The sequence below is a fragment of the Misgurnus anguillicaudatus genome, chromosome 11, assembly GCF_027580225.2.
Source record: "Misgurnus anguillicaudatus chromosome 11, ASM2758022v2, whole genome shotgun sequence".
NCBI classification, from domain to species: Eukaryota; Metazoa; Chordata; class Actinopteri; order Cypriniformes; family Cobitidae; genus Misgurnus; species Misgurnus anguillicaudatus.
In genome coordinates, this window is record NC_073347.2 from 6,245,339 (window position 1) to 6,264,438 (window position 19,100).

Consider the following 19,100-nt stretch of genomic DNA (forward strand, 5'->3'; position numbering starts at 1 on the left):
TGATGTATAGTTGGACACAGGATAAGCTCTCTAGAGCTGTCAAACTTCATCAAAAAAAATTTATAAAAGCATTAGAAGCATTTTCCAGACTGTGGTCCTCAGTTGAATGTACTTGGACTCATACAAGCCTTAGATTGACCAGGAATATTAGCAGTCAGACCATTCCATAATGTTTTTATGTAAATCACGGCGAGGGACAATTACCTGACAACCATTTCACCGTTCCATGCATTTATGCCAAAATGTAAACAATTCATATGTGAATTAACATTGCAGGTGTGTGGCTAATGTGGATGTTTTCGGTGGCAAACCAAGACATTGAATAATACACCAAATATTTTTAATTCCTTTTATACAATCTTGTTTACTACAGCCTTATTTACTTTAGCAAGCTATTTCAATGGATAACAAGAATAGGGGTAAAGCAAACAAGCTGTAAGCAGAAAAAGAGGTGGTAGGGAACTATGTGATTTTCTAGCAGCACACAACTGAATACTGAATTTATTAAATAATGTTAAATAATCTAAATGGTGTTTTTTTACATTTTAACATCCAGAGCATTACTATGCAATGCCTACAGTTTAATTCTTAGAAAAAAATTATTGATGACAAATTCATTTACATGTGTAGAGTGAAAAACTTTGGCGGGGGATATAAGACAGGAGTGGGGAATCTTGGTCCCGAAGGGCCACTGTCCTGCAGAGTTTAAATCCAACCCTAGTTAAACACACCTCGAAAATCAAATCAAAGGCGGCGTCTGAAAGCCAAGGGAGCTGACTTGTTGCCTCGCTGCCTCATGAGGCAATGACTTCGGGTGGCATCAGCTTCGGGAAACGCTATCGGACAGCATTCATACGCGATACGCATTCATTTGTGATAACTAATCAAATATTTGAAAACTGCAATTCTAACTAGAAATGCAATCAAAGGGTGTAAAAATAGAACCTTATTTACACTAAATTCACGCTCCAGCTGCTTTCTTGGCCACCATTTTAAACCATTTCAAACTCAATCAGGCTCAACCAATCACATTCCCCTCGCACGCACCTGCATAGAATTGTGGGACAAGACAATGAAGGAATCTCAGGAGTCAGGAAATAAAGCAAACATTGGATTCGGACGTGCCTTGATGCCTTCTGACCACGGAATGGCATTTTAGAGATTTCAGATGCAGCCAATGTTTAAAGGATTACTTGGAAATTAAATGAAGTGTGTTTGATTAGGGTTGAAACTAAACTCTGCAGGACAGTGGCCCTCCGGGAACCAGGATTTCCCACTCCTAAACTGAAAATGAACTAAACCATTAAGCAACAAAAAGCTGTTTAAATCTTTTCACATCATTAGCTGTGTCCTAATTCGAAGGCCGGGTCCTTCGAAAGATACATTGCATACTCGAATGCGAGGACTCGTTCTTTGAAGGTTGCAGCCTTTGAAGTCCACATACAGTAGGTCCTGTACACACTGCATATTAATTCGGTTGTCACTTAATCCTGTTCTGTTCACACACAATTTAAGTAATTTACAGGACTGACAACAGCATTCTACAACCGAATTAACTCCCGTAAAATGCAGGTATTGACAACCACATTTACAAAAACTCAGAATGCAGCGTTCGGGAGTTGGGGACGTATTTTAAGACAGATTGCGTAACAGCAGCGCGACTGGAGGCTAGTGCGGCTGTACCAATTCGAAGGATGCTTAAAATGACGCATCAAAATGCGGCCTTATTTCTCCACGCTGCTAAAGATAAAACTAATTTGATCCTTTCCCGAGGCTATCCCCAGATTCATTGCACGCCTATAATGGCTGAATATAATGGCTGGATATTTTAAAATAAACATTTAAAACCTTTATTAAATTAAAGTTTTTTTTTTTTTATTGTGTGAAATTTAGAAGTTTCTTGTCCCATTTTTATTAATATAAGTTATGTTTTGTATTAATATTATTCTTTGTATGCTCCATATAGTTCTAAGGTTGATTAATTTGATATACTGTTGAAGAGTTTACTCTACATTAACGTGTCATAGTTTTTCAAATAAAATTAATATTTTTCTGGTTCCATATTTATTTTAATAAGTCAGAAACATCTCCTCTGTGTCCCGCTGACAGCCGCGGGCGTACAGCAGGTGTCGCAACTTATGGATCCTCCTAAGGCTAGACCGTCTCATTTTAGTTCTGTTTGCGGACTTCTGTGACCTTCATAGAACAAGTACTTGCTTTCAAAGATGCATCCTTCGAAGGACCCACCCTTCGAAAAGCTGTTTTGTTCAGGCTTCAAAGTTGCCTTCCATTTTATTACACTTACTGGCTTATTGTAACATCCGCCAAGTGGAGCATGAGGGCACTGCACCTGACGGATGTTACACTTATTTTTAAAGGAATACTCTACCCTTTTGCCATATTAAACTATGTTATTACCTCAACCTGGACGAATTAATACGTATCTATCTTTTTTCAATGCGGGCACTGTACAGCGCGCCGTGAATGTGTTAGCATTTAGCCTAGACCCATTCATTCTTATGGTACCAAAAAAAAGTTTTCTTTTGTGGCACCATACTTACTGGTGTAACTCATCATGTAACAGTCTTTAAATAGGGAAAACACGGAAGTGTTTGGTGGCTTCCCTGTTTGGTACCATAGGATGAATGGGTCTAGGCTAAATGCTAACACATTCATGGCGCGCTGTACAGTGCATGCAAGTTGAGGTAATAACATAGTTTAATATGGCAAAAGAGTAGACTATTCCTTTAACTCAACATTGAGTTAAAAAGAGTCAAACCCAGCAGTTGGGTTAATTTGGCCCAGAAAATGTTTATATTTTACCCAACCATGGTCTAAAAGAACCCAGCGTTTTGGATTGAAACAACCAACGCTATCTCACGAGAATTCGTACATATTTTACGATTTGGCTAATTCGTATTAATTCATATGACCACATTTGTAAATTTTGATACGATTTGCCTTGACCCCTGTGACGTTGGGGTTAGGTGCGGGGTTAGGGGTTTGGTTTCGTTGTTCTTACAATTTTGCATGATTAACTTCGTATGAATTGATAGAAATTAGCCAACTCGTAAAATATTTACAATTTCTCTTGAGATCAGGCTGAAACACCCCAGCATATGTTAAAATACAACCCAACATGTTGGGTTCGTCCATTTTTGACCCGGTGCTGGGTTTAAAATATCCCAGCATTTTATTTATTTTTTGTAGTGTAGTGGGATTCATTTCCTTAATGGAAAAATTCTACAGTAGTTTACTGCACAACTTTCCGCGAACAGGGTTTGTGAATCAATTTATCACAATAGCCTCTTGTTAGCATGAATACTATTTACTCTTGATATAGATTGTGTGTTTTCACATATTTTGTGATGGAGTGCCTTGTCCCATAGAGTTCTAGTGTAAATTCATTGCAGTAAGCACATATTTTGCTGGGATGAATCAAAATTAGAGCTCCTAACTTGCAGTTCATCTGAAAAATTCCCCTAAAATGTAACTGCTCGCATTTATTTACCAGTGCGCACACATACAGCTGCGGAAATAATAAAGAGACCACTCCAGTTGTGACTTAAATCTTTATTTCTAGATGTATTGTGAACATTTCAGTCAATGTCACAAAAGTGACATAAAGTCACCCAACAGCAAATATAAAAGGCTGAGAGCATGACTCAAGATGTGACTCAAAATCAGGGTTTTAAAAAAATCATTTTGAAAAATGAATTTGAACTTGTTTTCTCTGCAGTATTGAATATCAGAAAACACTGCTTTTTTATTATTTGACCACGTTTTCCCAATTTCAATGTTTAGTAAATAATGCATATAAAACTTTATTTTTATTAACAATTTGGCAGAAATGTTGTCGGTAGTTGACAGTTCAATTCAATTCATTTTTATTTACATAGGCTTTTCACAATTGGTAATTGTTTCAAAGCAGTTTTACATTAATAGAAGCAGTGAAAAGCACAGATAATCGACAGATAGCACAACATAATACACGATAGCACAATCAGCTAAATTTGCTGCGGCTATGAATTAACATCTTAAGCGAGCGTATTACTAATGTAACGTATAGAAGGGGGTGCTAAATTAAGCCCAAGAAGGCTGCCTCCCCGGGTTGAAAAGTTGAAAGAACCCCTAGGAGAGAAAAACCCCAGACTTTTTAGCCGGTGAAGTAAAAAAAGTCCTAGGAGGGAAAAACCCTTGGGAAATATATATATATATATATATATATATATACACACACACACATTGAAATGGATAAGGAGATTAAGCGGGTTCTGCCGTTGACAGAATAAAACCAAAATTATAATTTTACTTAAACACATACCTAAGAAAAACTAAGATAGACCATATATATGTCCATAAATTAGTCCATATAGGTAATGCATATGGTTCAAACTTGCTTTGAATCCAGAGTGACAGAAGCTGTTTGGCTTTTTAGTTAGATGATAAGTGACTCTTCCCTCGGAGCCACGATGAAAGTTCTCCCACGAGAGCTCAGAAGGATAGTGACACACTTCAATGACTAGCGCCTGTCAAACATTTCCCTTCCTGCCGTCCTTTTCTATCCGACTTGGTTTCATTTGGCCGACCTCCAAACCGAGCGCGAGCGATTCGTCGGCCATGATTAACAGCTGCTTACATCCCCCTGCCCTTTTGTTCCTTTGTGCTCACGCTCATCATTTAGCCACCGCGTGTCGTACGACGCTGAATTGAGTACGTGGCTCTCCATGTGTGATATTGTAACTCCAGCCTTTTTCTTGCTCAGGCCCACTTCTGCTGTTATCTTCCAGGTACGACGGCTCCAGCCTTGTTGAACAGCACCTCCAACCAGCTTTACCTGCACTTCCATACAGATATCAGTGTCGTCGCAGCTGGATTTCACCTTGAGTACAAAAGTGAGTACAGAATGTCACACCATGGTGCTTTCATTATCCCATACTCTGTGCCCTTGGTAACAGTCCAGAGCAGAGCTCGCCGCTACGTTTCACAGCCAAACACACAGGACACAGACAAGACGACGCACACACCAAGCCAGATTTCGTTCTTTTTCTGGCTATTGTGCTGCTGGGTAAAGGTAACAAAAAATAACAATGCGCACCCCACTCTCATTATTTGCTCGGCCGCAGCATCTTGTGTCAGCCAACAACAGCCAGAAATTGGAAAACAGTGGGGATTCAGTTCAGTTTTACACGCTTCAAACTATTCTAAAGACTCGTCTAATGTAAATATGTGCGTTTTTAGTCATGGACCTTTTTACGCGCCAAAAAATTCAGCGTGGCTTTTACAGCACTGATTTCAATGAATATATAAAGGAGACTAGTATTGAATGTGTCTTATGTTGGTATTTATTTTAAATATCTTTTCTTGTATCATTTAAAACTAACATTTTATTGTGACATCTATCATCTTCTTCAGGAACACGATAGTATATAGTATTAACTATATTACACTCTCAGAAATAAAGGTACACAAGTTGTCACTGGGGCAGTACCCTTTCAAAAATTACACTTTTGTATCCAAAGAGTGCATATTAGTACTTCAAAGGTACATATTTGTTCCTAAATAGTACATATTAGGACCTTTTGTAAAGGGTACTGCCCCAGTGACAGCTTTTGTATCTTTATGTTTGACAGTGTATACAACAGTATAAGTGTGGTATAAATGTCCAAATGTCTTTTTATTTCACCATTGAATATAACCAGTTATTAACCATTTACCAAATAGTCAAATATTCATTATGTTGTTATGAGGCATCATTTAAAGGCGCTCTAAGCGAATTGATGCGTTTTAGACCATAAAACATTTTTTGTTACATACAGCAAACATCTCCTCACTATCTGCTTGCTGCCTGTCCGCTGATCAAACTGTAAAAAAACGCAATCTCTGTAGACAGCTCAGGCTCGACAAACGGCAATATCAACACAGTGGCCAAACCTAGCACAACAAAACATAACAAAGTGTTCCAGCCAATAAACGACAAGAAGGATTTGGGGTGGGGGTTGGGCGTGTTCATGAAAGCACGGACGGGAGAGGGAGGGGGAGGCGTTAGCTACGCTCCGTTTGTTTGAAAACAGTTCAAACATCAACAGGAAGTGACGTCGCACATTATTCGCTTAGAGAGCCTTTAACACGTTTATACACATTGCCTTTCTTTTAACTTGAAATGCATCATCAGTTTCGCCTTTGTTCATCTTTTAAAAGGCAGTTTTGGTCACTTTATCAGAACGTTTGTTTCTGTATTCTGCTTTTGAAAGAAAATTAAAGTTAACCATTTGTTGACTACCCGGTCCCAACCCATGCACACACACACACACATAGATAGGCAAGATTCGACAATTCTGATTCGAATATGTTAAATTCTTAGGCGCCAGTCACACCAAAAGCGTTTATGGCAGTTGCAGGCGTCTTTTTTGAATGATATTCTATGGGCAGCGCGCGTTTGCACGCTGGTTATGCGCGCCGAGCACCTTGCGTTTTTAATCGCCTGCAGCGCACGCGTTTTTGAAGGAGCGCTGAGAGCGGAGAAGCGCCCAACGTCATTCGCGTCTTTCCATTGTCCAATCGAATGAGGGGAGAGGCGGGCCTTACGTTGTGGTGAGGGAAGTTTACAGTTGCTTTGAAGAACCGGACTCCACTCGCTCACTCTCTCCTGCGTGTTTGTGCACCTCTCACCCCAAACAAGGTCAGAGCAAACGCCCTCTTTTTAAAGTTTCTGCTAATATGACAGTTAACAGCAAAAGAGCGCTCACGCGTCAATATTTGATTGACAAGACAGCTGACTCGGTGGTTGCTTAGCAATATGAAAAGCCGCGTCGCACTTCTCTTTTTTTAAAAAGGGCAGTGCTTCGCGCCTTGCGTTTCCAAGCTTTTAAAGCGCTTTTGGTGTGACTGGCCCCTTAGTCAGGAACACCCCTAATAAGTTTAAGAATTCAATGATTGTTGATAGTTATCGAGACGATGGCTATGTTTACATGTAAAAAAAAAAATTCTCAATCTGACTGAATTTTATCTGATTGCAGGTTACGACAGTACCATGTAAACATTGCAATCTGATTAAAATGTTTGTTTATATGTTTATGTACTTTCTATATAATCCCCATCAAACGTCTGCACAGCTAGGGTTGCCAGATTCGCGTATCAAAACCATCCCAATTGACATTCAAAACTATCCCAAAAGCATCCCAGTGACTATTCACAGCCCAAATACCAATAACTAATGAACGAAATATTTTCATATTTAACCCACAGAAAAAGTCAACTCCCTGAAAAAAGCAAAAAGTCCGCAAAAAAGCAGAGGACTTGGCAACGCAGTGCACAGCATCTTTCTTCAAGTTCACACATTCATTTCATTTGTACAGAGAGTCTGGCCACGCTCCATTGCAAAGCGTTACTTCCATTAAGGAGGGTCCTCTGTTGAAGTTTAAGACTATTGGATCTGCCCAGAGTCACTCTGAATCTGCCATAACCAATCGCTAACGTTTGGTCGTGACGTATGTCACTCAGTCTAGCGCACGACCTCGACGTCTGCGTTCTTAGCCACTCCCGGCTGTTCGCTGATTGGACCTGCAGATTTTTGCCGGAGAAAACAAAACTCTACAGAGCAGTCCCAGACGTTCTTCTGAAGCGAAATGAAAATTAAGCAGAAGAACGTAGGAGGGCGGAGCCAGGCTACTTTATCTCTGGATAAATGTACAAATTTGAATTGAAGAAAGTTGCTTAAGACGTTTTTTAGATATAGGCAAAGAAAACACATGCTATCTTATTGCATAATGTAATGTTATGAAAGTACACATGAACACTGCAGAATGTACAGAGTGTGACCCCATTACCATAATAATGTGTGTTGCCATTGCCTTGCTATTGCATGTTTCTGTGATGAGAATTATGTGATAGGTAAATAAGAGGTAAAAAGACGCACAAATGTTCTGCGCATGAGCACAATGTATTTTTTCATACGATTGAGAAAATACTACAATTCACGCGTTTACATGCATACTTTTCTCCTGCAGATCGGATCACAAATTGGACTACACCACCCCTTTCAATACAATCGAAATTTGCATCTGATCGACCTCAATCATATTGATTAAGGTGTTTACATGAAGGCTTTTCAATACGATTGAGCCAACGATACAATTACAAATGGATTATTTGGCTCCACGTAAATGTACCTAATGTCATTCAACCACGAGACCATAAGATTGGTCCTATATTGTATTGAGAGACAGGCTTCTCGTGTGACTCTTCTATTAGCACTGCTCACATCTAACTTGAGTGTGTGCGTGTCGATTTGTAAGCATTTCAGACTGTGACCTTTAGCGTGCTCAACGCAACCCTGATATACACCACACTGCTTAATTCACTTCCTGCATGTCCTATTTGTCCAATTCTGACAGTGGCCTTCTGGGCTAGGACAGACTAATTTGTCCATGTTTATTTTTCTCATCTGTTTCGATGGCTGGTTAGTGAACAGAAGCTTGCAGAAATGTTTGTTTATTGAGACAAACTATGATGAGACTACAAAAATGCTATAAAAATTTAAGTTTGAAGGTTGTTTAGGCCGAGTTTACACTTGGCATTAACATTCGACCACCGTGATCCAATCAAGCTGATCAGGCCAACCTGTGAATGCAGATACGATGGCTGGATTGCTTTTAAAAAAAGTCCTTTGGGGGGGAAAGTGTTCTTTAGATTAAAGGGGCCATGGCATGAAAATCTGACTCGCTATAAGTGCTATAATTGTGTCCCCAGTGCTTCTGTCAACCTAGAAAATGTGAAAAAGATCAACCCAGTAACTTAGTTTGGTTAACCATTCCCTGCAAGCACGTTAAAAATTAGGTTGTTGAAATTTGGCTCTCCTTATGATGTCACAAGGAGATCTTATTATAATAATACCACCCCTTAATCTGCAATATCCAACAACAGCACTGCCATTTAGTGCAGAGAGAAAGAGAGAGAGAAAATAATTCACAGCACAATTGAGTTTCAAATACAACAAACCACCATCATTGTTTGAATTTCATCGGCTCATTTGCATTTAAAGGACACACCCAAAACGCCACATTTGAGGAACCAAACGTGGTGCTTATGGATTCTCTGTGAAGAACCTTTTCAGCACCTTAAAGAATGAACATTACACTGATCACAAAAGCTGTGTTTCCATTACCGATTACACAAAGCTTTTGCGATATATTTTAAAGTTTGAAAAATGGGATCACTAGAAACAGACACATTAACTCTTTCCCCTACCATTGACAAATTATCTTGTCAATTAAGAGAAAAGTTGCAATAAATTACCCAATTTATAAAAAAACTGTTATTTATTATTTTTTAATAAGCCAAAACGTTATTTATTAATTTTAAACTCTGTGTATGTTTTGATAATCATTCTAAATCTGATCTTTAACAAAATTTCTTCACAAAATTAAATTATTTCAGCTTTTTGCTAAATTTTTTTTTAAAGGAAAATACCCATATTTAAGAGTTTATAAGCAGAGAAAAAAAGATAAGATAAAACGTTTTTTCCCCATTTTGTTTGTTTATTGTTTGTTTGAAAGCAGAGGTTCTGTTCTTTCATTTGATATATTTGTATGTTTATATATTTTTAGAAGAAAATTTTCCGGGAAGGTATTTTGTGAAACTTTTGTAAAAATCACAAAAAACTTTTCAAACAATTGCTGGTGGGGAATGAGTTAATATAAACATACTAAATATGTGACCCTGGACCACAAAATCAGTCATAAGGGTCAATTGTTTTAAAAAATCTTTTTAAATTTGAATAAATAAATAAGCTTTCCATTGATGTATGGTTTGTTAAGACAATATTTGGAATCTAAGGGTGCAAAAAAAGAAAAAAAAGAAAATCGCCTTTAAGGTTGTCCAAATAAAGCAACACATTAAGAATACATTATTAAAGGGATAGTTCACTTTAAAATGAAAATTCTGTCATCATTTACTCATCCTCATGTTGTTCTAAACCTGTATGAATTTCTTTTTTTTCTGATGAACACAAAAGAAGATATTTTGAGAAATGATGGTAAACACACAGCAGTAAGTGACCATTGACTTCCATAGTAGGAATAAAATGATTGATTTAAAATTAAATTATGATGGAATTGAATGGGTACCATCAACTGTGTGCTTACCAGAGGTGGAAAAAGTAATAAAATATTGTACTCAAGTAAAAGTAAAGTTACTTTAATAATATTTTACTTAAGTAAATGTAAAGTTACTTGTCTAAAAATCTACTCAAGTAAAAGTAAAAAGTAAGTCATTTTAACTTTACTCAGAGTAAAAGTTACTTTTTTTACAGCGGGAAGAGGTGGAGGATTCTAGTATAGTTCAAAAACGACAAGGGAATATACATCTCAAACTAGTTGTTTTTAACTGTAGGAACATCTTTACAATTAAAGTGCAATAAAAAAAGTAAATAAAATAAAAAGCTTTTTTAAAGTAAGAAATATTTATGGAATTGTTTAATGATTTTTACATGTGAGTTATGCACTTTTGAAGGTGGTCAGCAGCTTGTACAATCACTAATAGTAAGGTTGTAATTGATGTATTGCTGGTAACATACATTATTTTATTAAACTATATATAGTTTAAATGAGCATATAATGAGATGAGTGTCTATATACATTTGACACGTTTATTATCTTCTTACTTCCCTGACCTGGGGACCCGATGACCTTTATTCTCTCTCTCTCGCGCGCGCTCTCTCTCTCTCTCTCTCTCTCTCTTTCGCTCTCTCTCTCTCTCTCTCTGCAATGTCTAATGACCTGCACGTTCTCGAGGACGTTTTGAAGTTGTGTTCGACTTGATGCGAAGCTGCTACTCGGAAGATAATGCGCATGGTATTAAAAACGCGTCGTGCAATTTCGTACTTAAGAGCATGAATCCTACCTTTCATAGAAATCAAACACTTGCTTCGCGTCAGTGGAAAGTGGTCGCTTAAATATGACCAGGGGGTTCTTTCATAAGATTTGAACTGAGGCGGGTCTGCATTAGCGCGCGCCTAATATTTTTTTACTCAGTAACGGATATGATTTAAAATGTAGCGAAGTACAATACTTTAAATAAAACATACTTAAGTAAAAGTAAAAGTACAGATTTTAAAAACTACTCAAAAAAGTAAAAATACACAAAAAAACTACTCAATTACAGTAACGTGAGTAAATGTAATTCGTTACTTTCCACCTCTGGTGCTTACTATCATTTAACAAAATATTTTCTTAGTTATTTATCACAATACTTCCAAAATATTTTTTCCTACTATAGAAGTCAATGGTCACCTAGTGCTTTGTGTTTAACATAATTTCTCAAAATATCTTCTTTTGTGTTCATCAGAAAAAAAGAAATTCATACAGGTTTAGAACAACATGAGGATGAGTAAATGATGACAGAATTTTCATTTTTAACTGAACCATCCCTTTAATATATTTGCGGAGAAATTAGTATTGCAGTTTTTTTAAATTTTGGATTAGCTATCACGCGCTCTTCTGTTTATATTTCGAACAGAATTTCATTACGCTGCCTATGAAGGCTGTCCGAATGCAACTCATTGCCTCATGAGTCAGCTGCCTTAGATTTCAGACGCAGCCGTTATTGCATAAATTTAACTCAGAAACAGTGAAATATAACTTTACCCTTGTATGTTAAATCTCCATATCCAGTAGACTAGCCTCATTTCAGACTCCCATCACGGTCATTAATATTTAATACACTCAGGCCTGGTTTCACAGACAAGGCTTTAGTCTTGTCCCAGATTAAAATGCATTTTTGGCTGTCTTAACTGAAAACAGCTTGCACTTACATACCTTAATATATATTAGTGCCATTGTTTTGTCTCAACATGTTTTTTTTTAGTTGTCACATTTATTTAAGATACACTTAACTAAGGCCTAATCCTGGATTAATCCTTGTCTGTAAAACCAAACCTAGATTTGTTGGAAATGATGCTGATGTACTGAGTTACTATGAATAAAGATGGTTTTGAGAAAAAAAGCTTGGCAAATCATTACGTCGGACTGCATTGCCATCAGCATCAAGCTGTCATCTTTGGCTCAGTTTTCAGAACAGAAGTTATTTCTCTGCCCAGTACATCATCTGAGGGAGTCTACCGTGACACGGACATCAGAGACAAGATTTTTTTATTCAACTCGGTTGTGGATTATAAAGCACATTTTCCTCCCTGTATAGATTTCTTACTGTTTTAAGACACTTAAGCTGTGTTAACTCAATTGTATTCACTTCCAAAGATCATAAAACCCACCTTCTCTGTTCATCTTCTCATCATCTTCCTTTTGTTTGTAGACATTTTACCATGGCGTAGTTTAATTGGCTGAGGATCAAAAAAGCAACACTCAGTAAATGACGCTTGGAGAAATCATAAAGCACTTTAAAGCACGGCACTGTCACAAAGCTGCAATTCCACCTGCTGCGCGGCATATCTAAACAAGCAGAATGCAGAAAGCATGCTCTCATGCGACACACCACAGCCGTCGCCATGGCAACATCATTTGCCATCTATAACAGCACCATCTATTACAACACCCTGAAACTCAATGGTTAGATTGTCAGGAAAAATGGCCAAAATGTGTCTCTTTAGCTCGGCACTGGGGCACACCCACTGTATCAAACCCATTTTGTACCTTATTTACCCCTCAAGGGTGCATATTAGTACACCTCAGGTGTTAAAGGGTATGTATAGATTTCGACAGAGTTTACAATGAGCTTGTTTAGATGTTTAAGACCACGTGGTGTTGTAATTTTCCCAGATTATAATATCCTGAATCGTTATTAACCATCTGAAACCCAAACATTGATAATGAATTTTTTTTTTAAATGTCATGATATTATTCATATTTAAATGTAATATTTATGCAGATTATCGCAGCAAGCAATGGCCGTCATTTCACCTTTGGGTTAACTATAGATCCTATATAGTCCGGCTATGAGTAACCCACTTCTAGCCAAAACTTGGTTTTCATTACATGGTGTTTGAGCCCAGTCTCCTGAAGATGTGTATAAATAGCACGAAGTGTAAAAATCGTACAATACATACGTCAAATTCCACTTTGGCGTGCATATGATACACCAGTCCTTCCCATTCACTTAAACGGTGCATCTTTTTTTTTGTTTTATTTATTGGTTTCTAAATTTTTTGCTATTTTTGACCATTTTCGCTTGGGTTTAGGGTTAGAACAACTTTTTGTTATATAAAAATGACATCCTAACCCAAATTCCAAGTCTAACCCCAACTCCAAGCGACCATGGCTTAAAAATAGAGAAAAACATGGAGAAACCTGTATATTAAATAACCTCATTAAGCAAATCTAAAATCTAACACTAAACCCAAGCGAAAATGGTTTAAAAAAACAGAAAAAAATTGAGAAACCAATAAATAAAACGACAAAAAAAGATGCACCGTTTAAGTGAATGGGAAGGACTGGTGTATCATATGCACGCCAAAGTGGAATTTGGCGTATGTATTGCACGAGTTTTACACTTCGTGCTATTTATACGCATCTTCAGGTGACTGGGTGTTTGGTTCAATGTTTTTTTCTTTCATAAGTTTGCATTAACATGTAATCAAATATGAAATAAGGCATATATGGTGTGCTGTCTGAGGGGAGGGCTCCGAGCTTGGAATATGAGCCCGAACCCAGAGCCCAATTAACTGGGATAGATGTATTAGCTATAGGTGAGGCGATAGGGTGGAGGAGGGATAATGCAAAAACTGTCTTCGCATTGATTGGTTGGATTACATGACCATGCTTCTGCCAAACTTTGTTAATTAACTCTTTCCCTGCCATTGACAAGTCATCTTGTAAATTAAGAGAAAACATTTGCATAAAAAAACGTGTTCCTGATTAATTGTTGTTAATCTGCAATACCGCGATTATCCACTAGACGGCTGACCTGGTACTCAATGTATGAAAAAACTGAAGCCAAAACATTATTTATTCATTTTAAACTCTGTGTATGTTTTGATAATCGTTCCGAATCTGATCTCTAACCAGGGCCGGAGTGGGGCCACTTTTCAGCCCGGGAGTTTCAGGCCCAAGACCGGCCCACTTTTTCCATAGTGTTATTCCAAATTAGCACTTTTTTCAAATTGGATAAATAAAGCAACAGTCCAGCTCTTACTATAGTTTCTATTAATATCATGGTTAAACAAATAAGGTAAAAGTTAAATAATATTTCACTTAAGATGAGAAGTTAACAAAAATATTCCTCTACACTCTAAAAAAGGCTGGGTTATTTTTTACCCATAATGGGTAAATATTGGACAGAACACATGCTGGGTTAAAAATAACCCAATGTTGGATTGTTGTTATGCAACCATGGATTATAATAACTAGGGATGCACCGATAGGATTTTTTTGAGCCGATACCGATTCCGATTTAAACAGACAACTTCTGGCCGATACCGATGCCGATACCGATATTAAACACTTGTATACAATACTATACAGTTGGCCTATTAGCTAGTTTATTTCTGCATCAAATTATTTTTACTGAACATGGATTGGATCTAATTAACATTCAACTGACCAACATAATAAGAGAGGCACAAATTAAGCTAAAACAAATATAATAAGACAGCATGACAACCTTCAAAGGTAGTTTTTGCTATTTAGCATTTATTTTATTAACAACATCAACTCATTTTTTACATATAATGGATTACTTTATGCAGTTAATTAATAAACAATCGGTATCGGCCTTTCTCGTGCTATTGCCGATATGCCGATGGTTTCAAATTCATCAAAAATCGGCCGATAAATATCGGTGGCCGATACATCGGTGCATCACTAATAATAACCCAACAGTTGGGTTAAAACAACCCAGCATTGGGTCAATTTTAACCCAGCAGCGTGTTCTGTCCAATATTTACCCATTATGGGTCAAAAATAATCCAGCCCTTTTTGGAGTCTATTCCACAAGAAAAGGTTGATAAATTATTAGCATTGCTAATGCTATGAGGCCTATGATTAATCCGATGCAAATAGAAATATAAAACCAAGTCCTAATTAAAAAAGAAAACAATTTGACAAAAATATTGAATCCAATATTGGGTAAATATATAGCATAAAAAGTGATTTATACGCTTTTTTTTTCGGCTGGTCATTTTTGACTGGGAACCCAAAAGGTGTTATATGGTTCTGAACACAATCTGAGGGTTAAATAACTTTAATTCATATTGTTTTCTCATGGCCTCCTCATTTTCAGCGGCGAACTGGCTTATCTGCTGCTCAGAAGCTGCTTGCATAATATTTGCAAAGTCTATGAATCCCCATGTATACACAAAAGGCTAATATTTTAACTAAAAAAAAGTTGGCTTGTAAATAGTTTGACAACGGTATTAGCCGAATAATTACGTTGCTAATGCTAATCATAAACTTACTAGACTTATTTCTCTTTAAGTTACCTGTTGTTGTCCTCTTGAAAATAAATCTGTAAGTTTGGCACATTTGGCAGCATCCTCCTCCAAATAGATTTTTTCTTCAACCTGTTTTTTACGCCCTCCTCCTCTCAGACGCGTATTGTTACGGTAGGGCCGGCCCAGCCTACCGGAGAAAAGTTTTCTTGGACGCGCTATGGACCGAACCAACTCTATGGGAGGGGAGGGGGAAACTCCCTCACATGGTACAACCCATGCAGAGGCTGCGCGCTGCAGTGTCAATGCGAAATGTGTGAAGTGTCATTTAAGAGAAGATAGACTCACTAACGTGACAAATGTAAAAAAAAAAAAAAACTCGACCAGCCCAAAAGTGAAGCGGCCCACCGGGAATTCTCCCGGTTCTCCCGATTACCCACCCCGGGCCTGTCTCTAACAATATTCCTACACAAAAATGCTAATATTTCAGCTTTTTGCAAAAAATATATATTTTTTTTAAAGAAAAATATCCACATTTAAGAGTTTATAAAAAATATAGATAGGATGAAAGTTTTTTTTGTTTTGTTTGTTTATTGTTTGAAAGCAGAGGTTCTGTTCTTTCATTTGATATATTTGTATGTTTATATATTTTTAGAAGAAAATTTTCCTGGAAGGCATTTTGTGAAACTTGTGAAAATCACAAAAAAATGCCGGTGGGCAACTTTTCAAAAAATGTCTGGGGAATGAGTTAAACGATTTTTGGGCTATGGTTAGACGTCTATTAAATTTATCACTGTCAGCCTAAATACCTAGTTGTCTGGATTGTGTTTGGATGAGTATCAGACATCTTTTAAACACAAAATTGGATTTCTTGATTTCAGAAAAGTGCAAGGTCGCACAATTCCATTCATCCATCTTCTATACCGTTTATCCCTGTTGAGTTCATGGGGAGTACAGGAGCTTTATCTCCAACTTGGAAACACCCTAGACAGTCAATCACAGGACTAACATTCATACCTATTTAGAATAACTACTGTTATTGTTATTAACCTACTGTTCTTTTTCTGTGTTTTCTCCTGCATTTATTAATGTAAAACTGCTTTGAAACAATTAAAGGAATAGTCTACTCATTTTCAATATTAAAATATGTTATTATCTTAACTAAGAATTGTTGATACATCCCTCTATCATCTGTGTGCGTGCACGTAAGCGCTGGAGCGCGCTGCGACGCTTCGATAGCATTTAGCTTAGCCCCATTCATTCAATGGTACCAATCACAGATAAAGTTAGAAGTGACCAAACACATCAACGTTTTTCCTATTTAAGACGAGTAGTTATACGAGCAAGTTTGGTGGTACAAAATAAAACAGCGCTTTTCTAAGCGATTTAAAAGAGGAACTATATTTTATGGTGTAATAGCACTTTTGGGAGTACTTCGACTCGCCTGAAAAGTCCGCTCCCCTTCTCACTCTCATAATGGAAGAGGGTGGGTGTTACTGCGCAGAGTCGAAGTACTCCCATAAGTGCTATTACGCCATACAATATAGTTCCTCTTTTAAATCCGCTTAGAAAAGCGCTACGTTTTATTTTGTACCACCAAACTTGCTCGTATAACTACTCGTCTTAAATAGGAAAAACGTTAATGTGTTTGGTCACTTCTAACTTTATCTCTAAATGGTACCATTGAATGAATGGGGCTAAGCTAAATGCTATCGAAGCGTCGCAGCGCGCTCCAGCGCTTACGTGCACGCACACAGATGATAGAGGGATGTATCAACAATTCTTAGTTAAGGTAATATATTTTAATATTGAAAATGAGTAGACTATTCCTTTAAGCAATTGTGAAAAGCGCTATATAAATAAAACTGAATTGAATCATGTCTTTGGACTGTTTGGTTGTAAAATCGTAAAAAATGCAGCATGAAGTTAAAACAGCTTGTTTTTGCAAGTTAATTCACCATAATATTTTAGATTTACACCTGTGATAAGTTGACATACCGTAACAAATTAAGTTAAACAGTTTCAACTTGTTTTTATAGGTATTAGTAACATAAAAATATATGATTTGACAAAAATGCTGATTTACAGTGTGGTATAATAAATAATGCATTCATTTTTGAGGAGCCTTTCCAGCAGGCTTGGATGCTGAAGTGTGGATTTGTTCTCCTGAGAGAAGTCACTTTCTGATTCTGAATAGCTAATAGCATATTTTGAGACCTACAGCACATTTACATTGAGCTTTTAAAAATCTTTACAGTATGTTAGAACGTCAAAACCTTTGTATCTTCCACATGTTCAACTCAAAGCCGGTCTTAAACATTCTGTTATGCTTAATTATTTTGAAATGAAAAAAAATTATTTTTGTTTAAACAAGTATTGTGATTTTGATACAGTGAGACATTTAAATATCTTAAGTTTCTCTCATAACTTGATGTCTCTCTGATCCGTTTAGCTGTGGGTTTGACTACCTGCCCAGAACCTTTGGTCCCAGCTAATGGCATCAAGCATGGAGACAGGTACATGGTGAATGAGGTTGTATCATTCAGCTGTGAGCCGGGCTACGTGCTTCAGGTAAGCTGCGACTTCATGCCTGTCTTAGAAATCTACTTAAAGGCAGGATAGGCAGGAATTAAATAAAAAGCTTTTTTTTACAAATTTGTTTAAACTTTCTTTATATACCAATACATAATTAAAATGTAAGTACTCTGAAAAAGAGAGTATTAAACTCGAGTGTCTGTAGACCTCTCACGGCTGCTTTAAACACAGCTCATTTTTCCATTCGGGACGAAACAAATGATTGGCTTGCGCGACTATCACTCTCTCTCGCGACCATGGCACCACCCCTGTTGCTATGGGATCTGCCCAGACATGCGCACACCCGATTGATTTAAACAGGCACGAGGCACTCTAGCAAGAGAAAAAGTACGGCAGAGAAAGAGCATTCAGAACTCACAGAAAGTGCATATCCAGTCAGCGAAGGCAAACAAAGCAAAAAAGGAATAAACGAAGCAATGAAACGAGAGTAAATATCACGTGGCTTTTCCTTTTTAACTAGCTCGTTTTTTACAGAATCAAACAAAATATATTTTAAACTTTACCAGTATCGATATGTTAGCTTAAAAGTGAGTACTAAAAGCGATCGTATTTGTTTATATTCTTAGTGGTAAAGTTAAATGTATTATTACATATGATTCTGACATGATGTTACTACATGCACCGCACTCCTTCCTCTCCGCTCGTCTGAGGTAAATGCTGCTCCCAGAAGAGCCGGCCAACGTCGCGTGTTCATGTGTTTTGGGGGCGTGGCTTTAGAAGAAACCCAGAAGGGAGGGGGTGGAATGAATAGAAATCATGAGCTGTGTTTAAAACAATCGTAAGAGGTCTATAGATACTTGATTTTTATACTCTCTTATTCAGAGTACTTACATTTTACTTATGTATTGATATATAAAGACAGTTTAAACAAATTTGTAAAAAAGTTTTTTAGATAATTCCTGCCTAAAGACATGTCTAGTCTGTGGCTGCTTTTTAACACATTAATGTACTACTAAATGTCTGATTTTAGTTTCGATTCATCAGATTATAATCAATAAATAATTAATAGTATATATTATATTCAATATACTGTATATTAAATCATATTTTTCCAATATCTGTGCTTTCTTTCTTCGTCTTTTATGTAAAACTGCTTTGAAACAATTCAACATTGTAAAAAAGC

General features: G+C 37.1%; 1 protein-coding gene across 2 annotated transcripts in view; it reads left to right on the forward strand.

Moving 5' to 3' along the window:
* Positions 1-19,100, forward strand: part of csmd1a (CUB and Sushi multiple domains 1a) — a 696,936-nt gene that overhangs the window by 574,120 nt on the left and 103,716 nt on the right. For both annotated transcript variants that reach the window (XM_073872919.1, XM_073872920.1), the window contains exons 37-38: positions 4,791-4,895; positions 17,835-17,953. In XM_073872919.1, the coding sequence (XP_073729020.1) occupies positions 4,791-4,895; positions 17,835-17,953 (224 nt within the window). The remainder of the gene's footprint in view (positions 1-4,790; positions 4,896-17,834; positions 17,954-19,100) is intronic.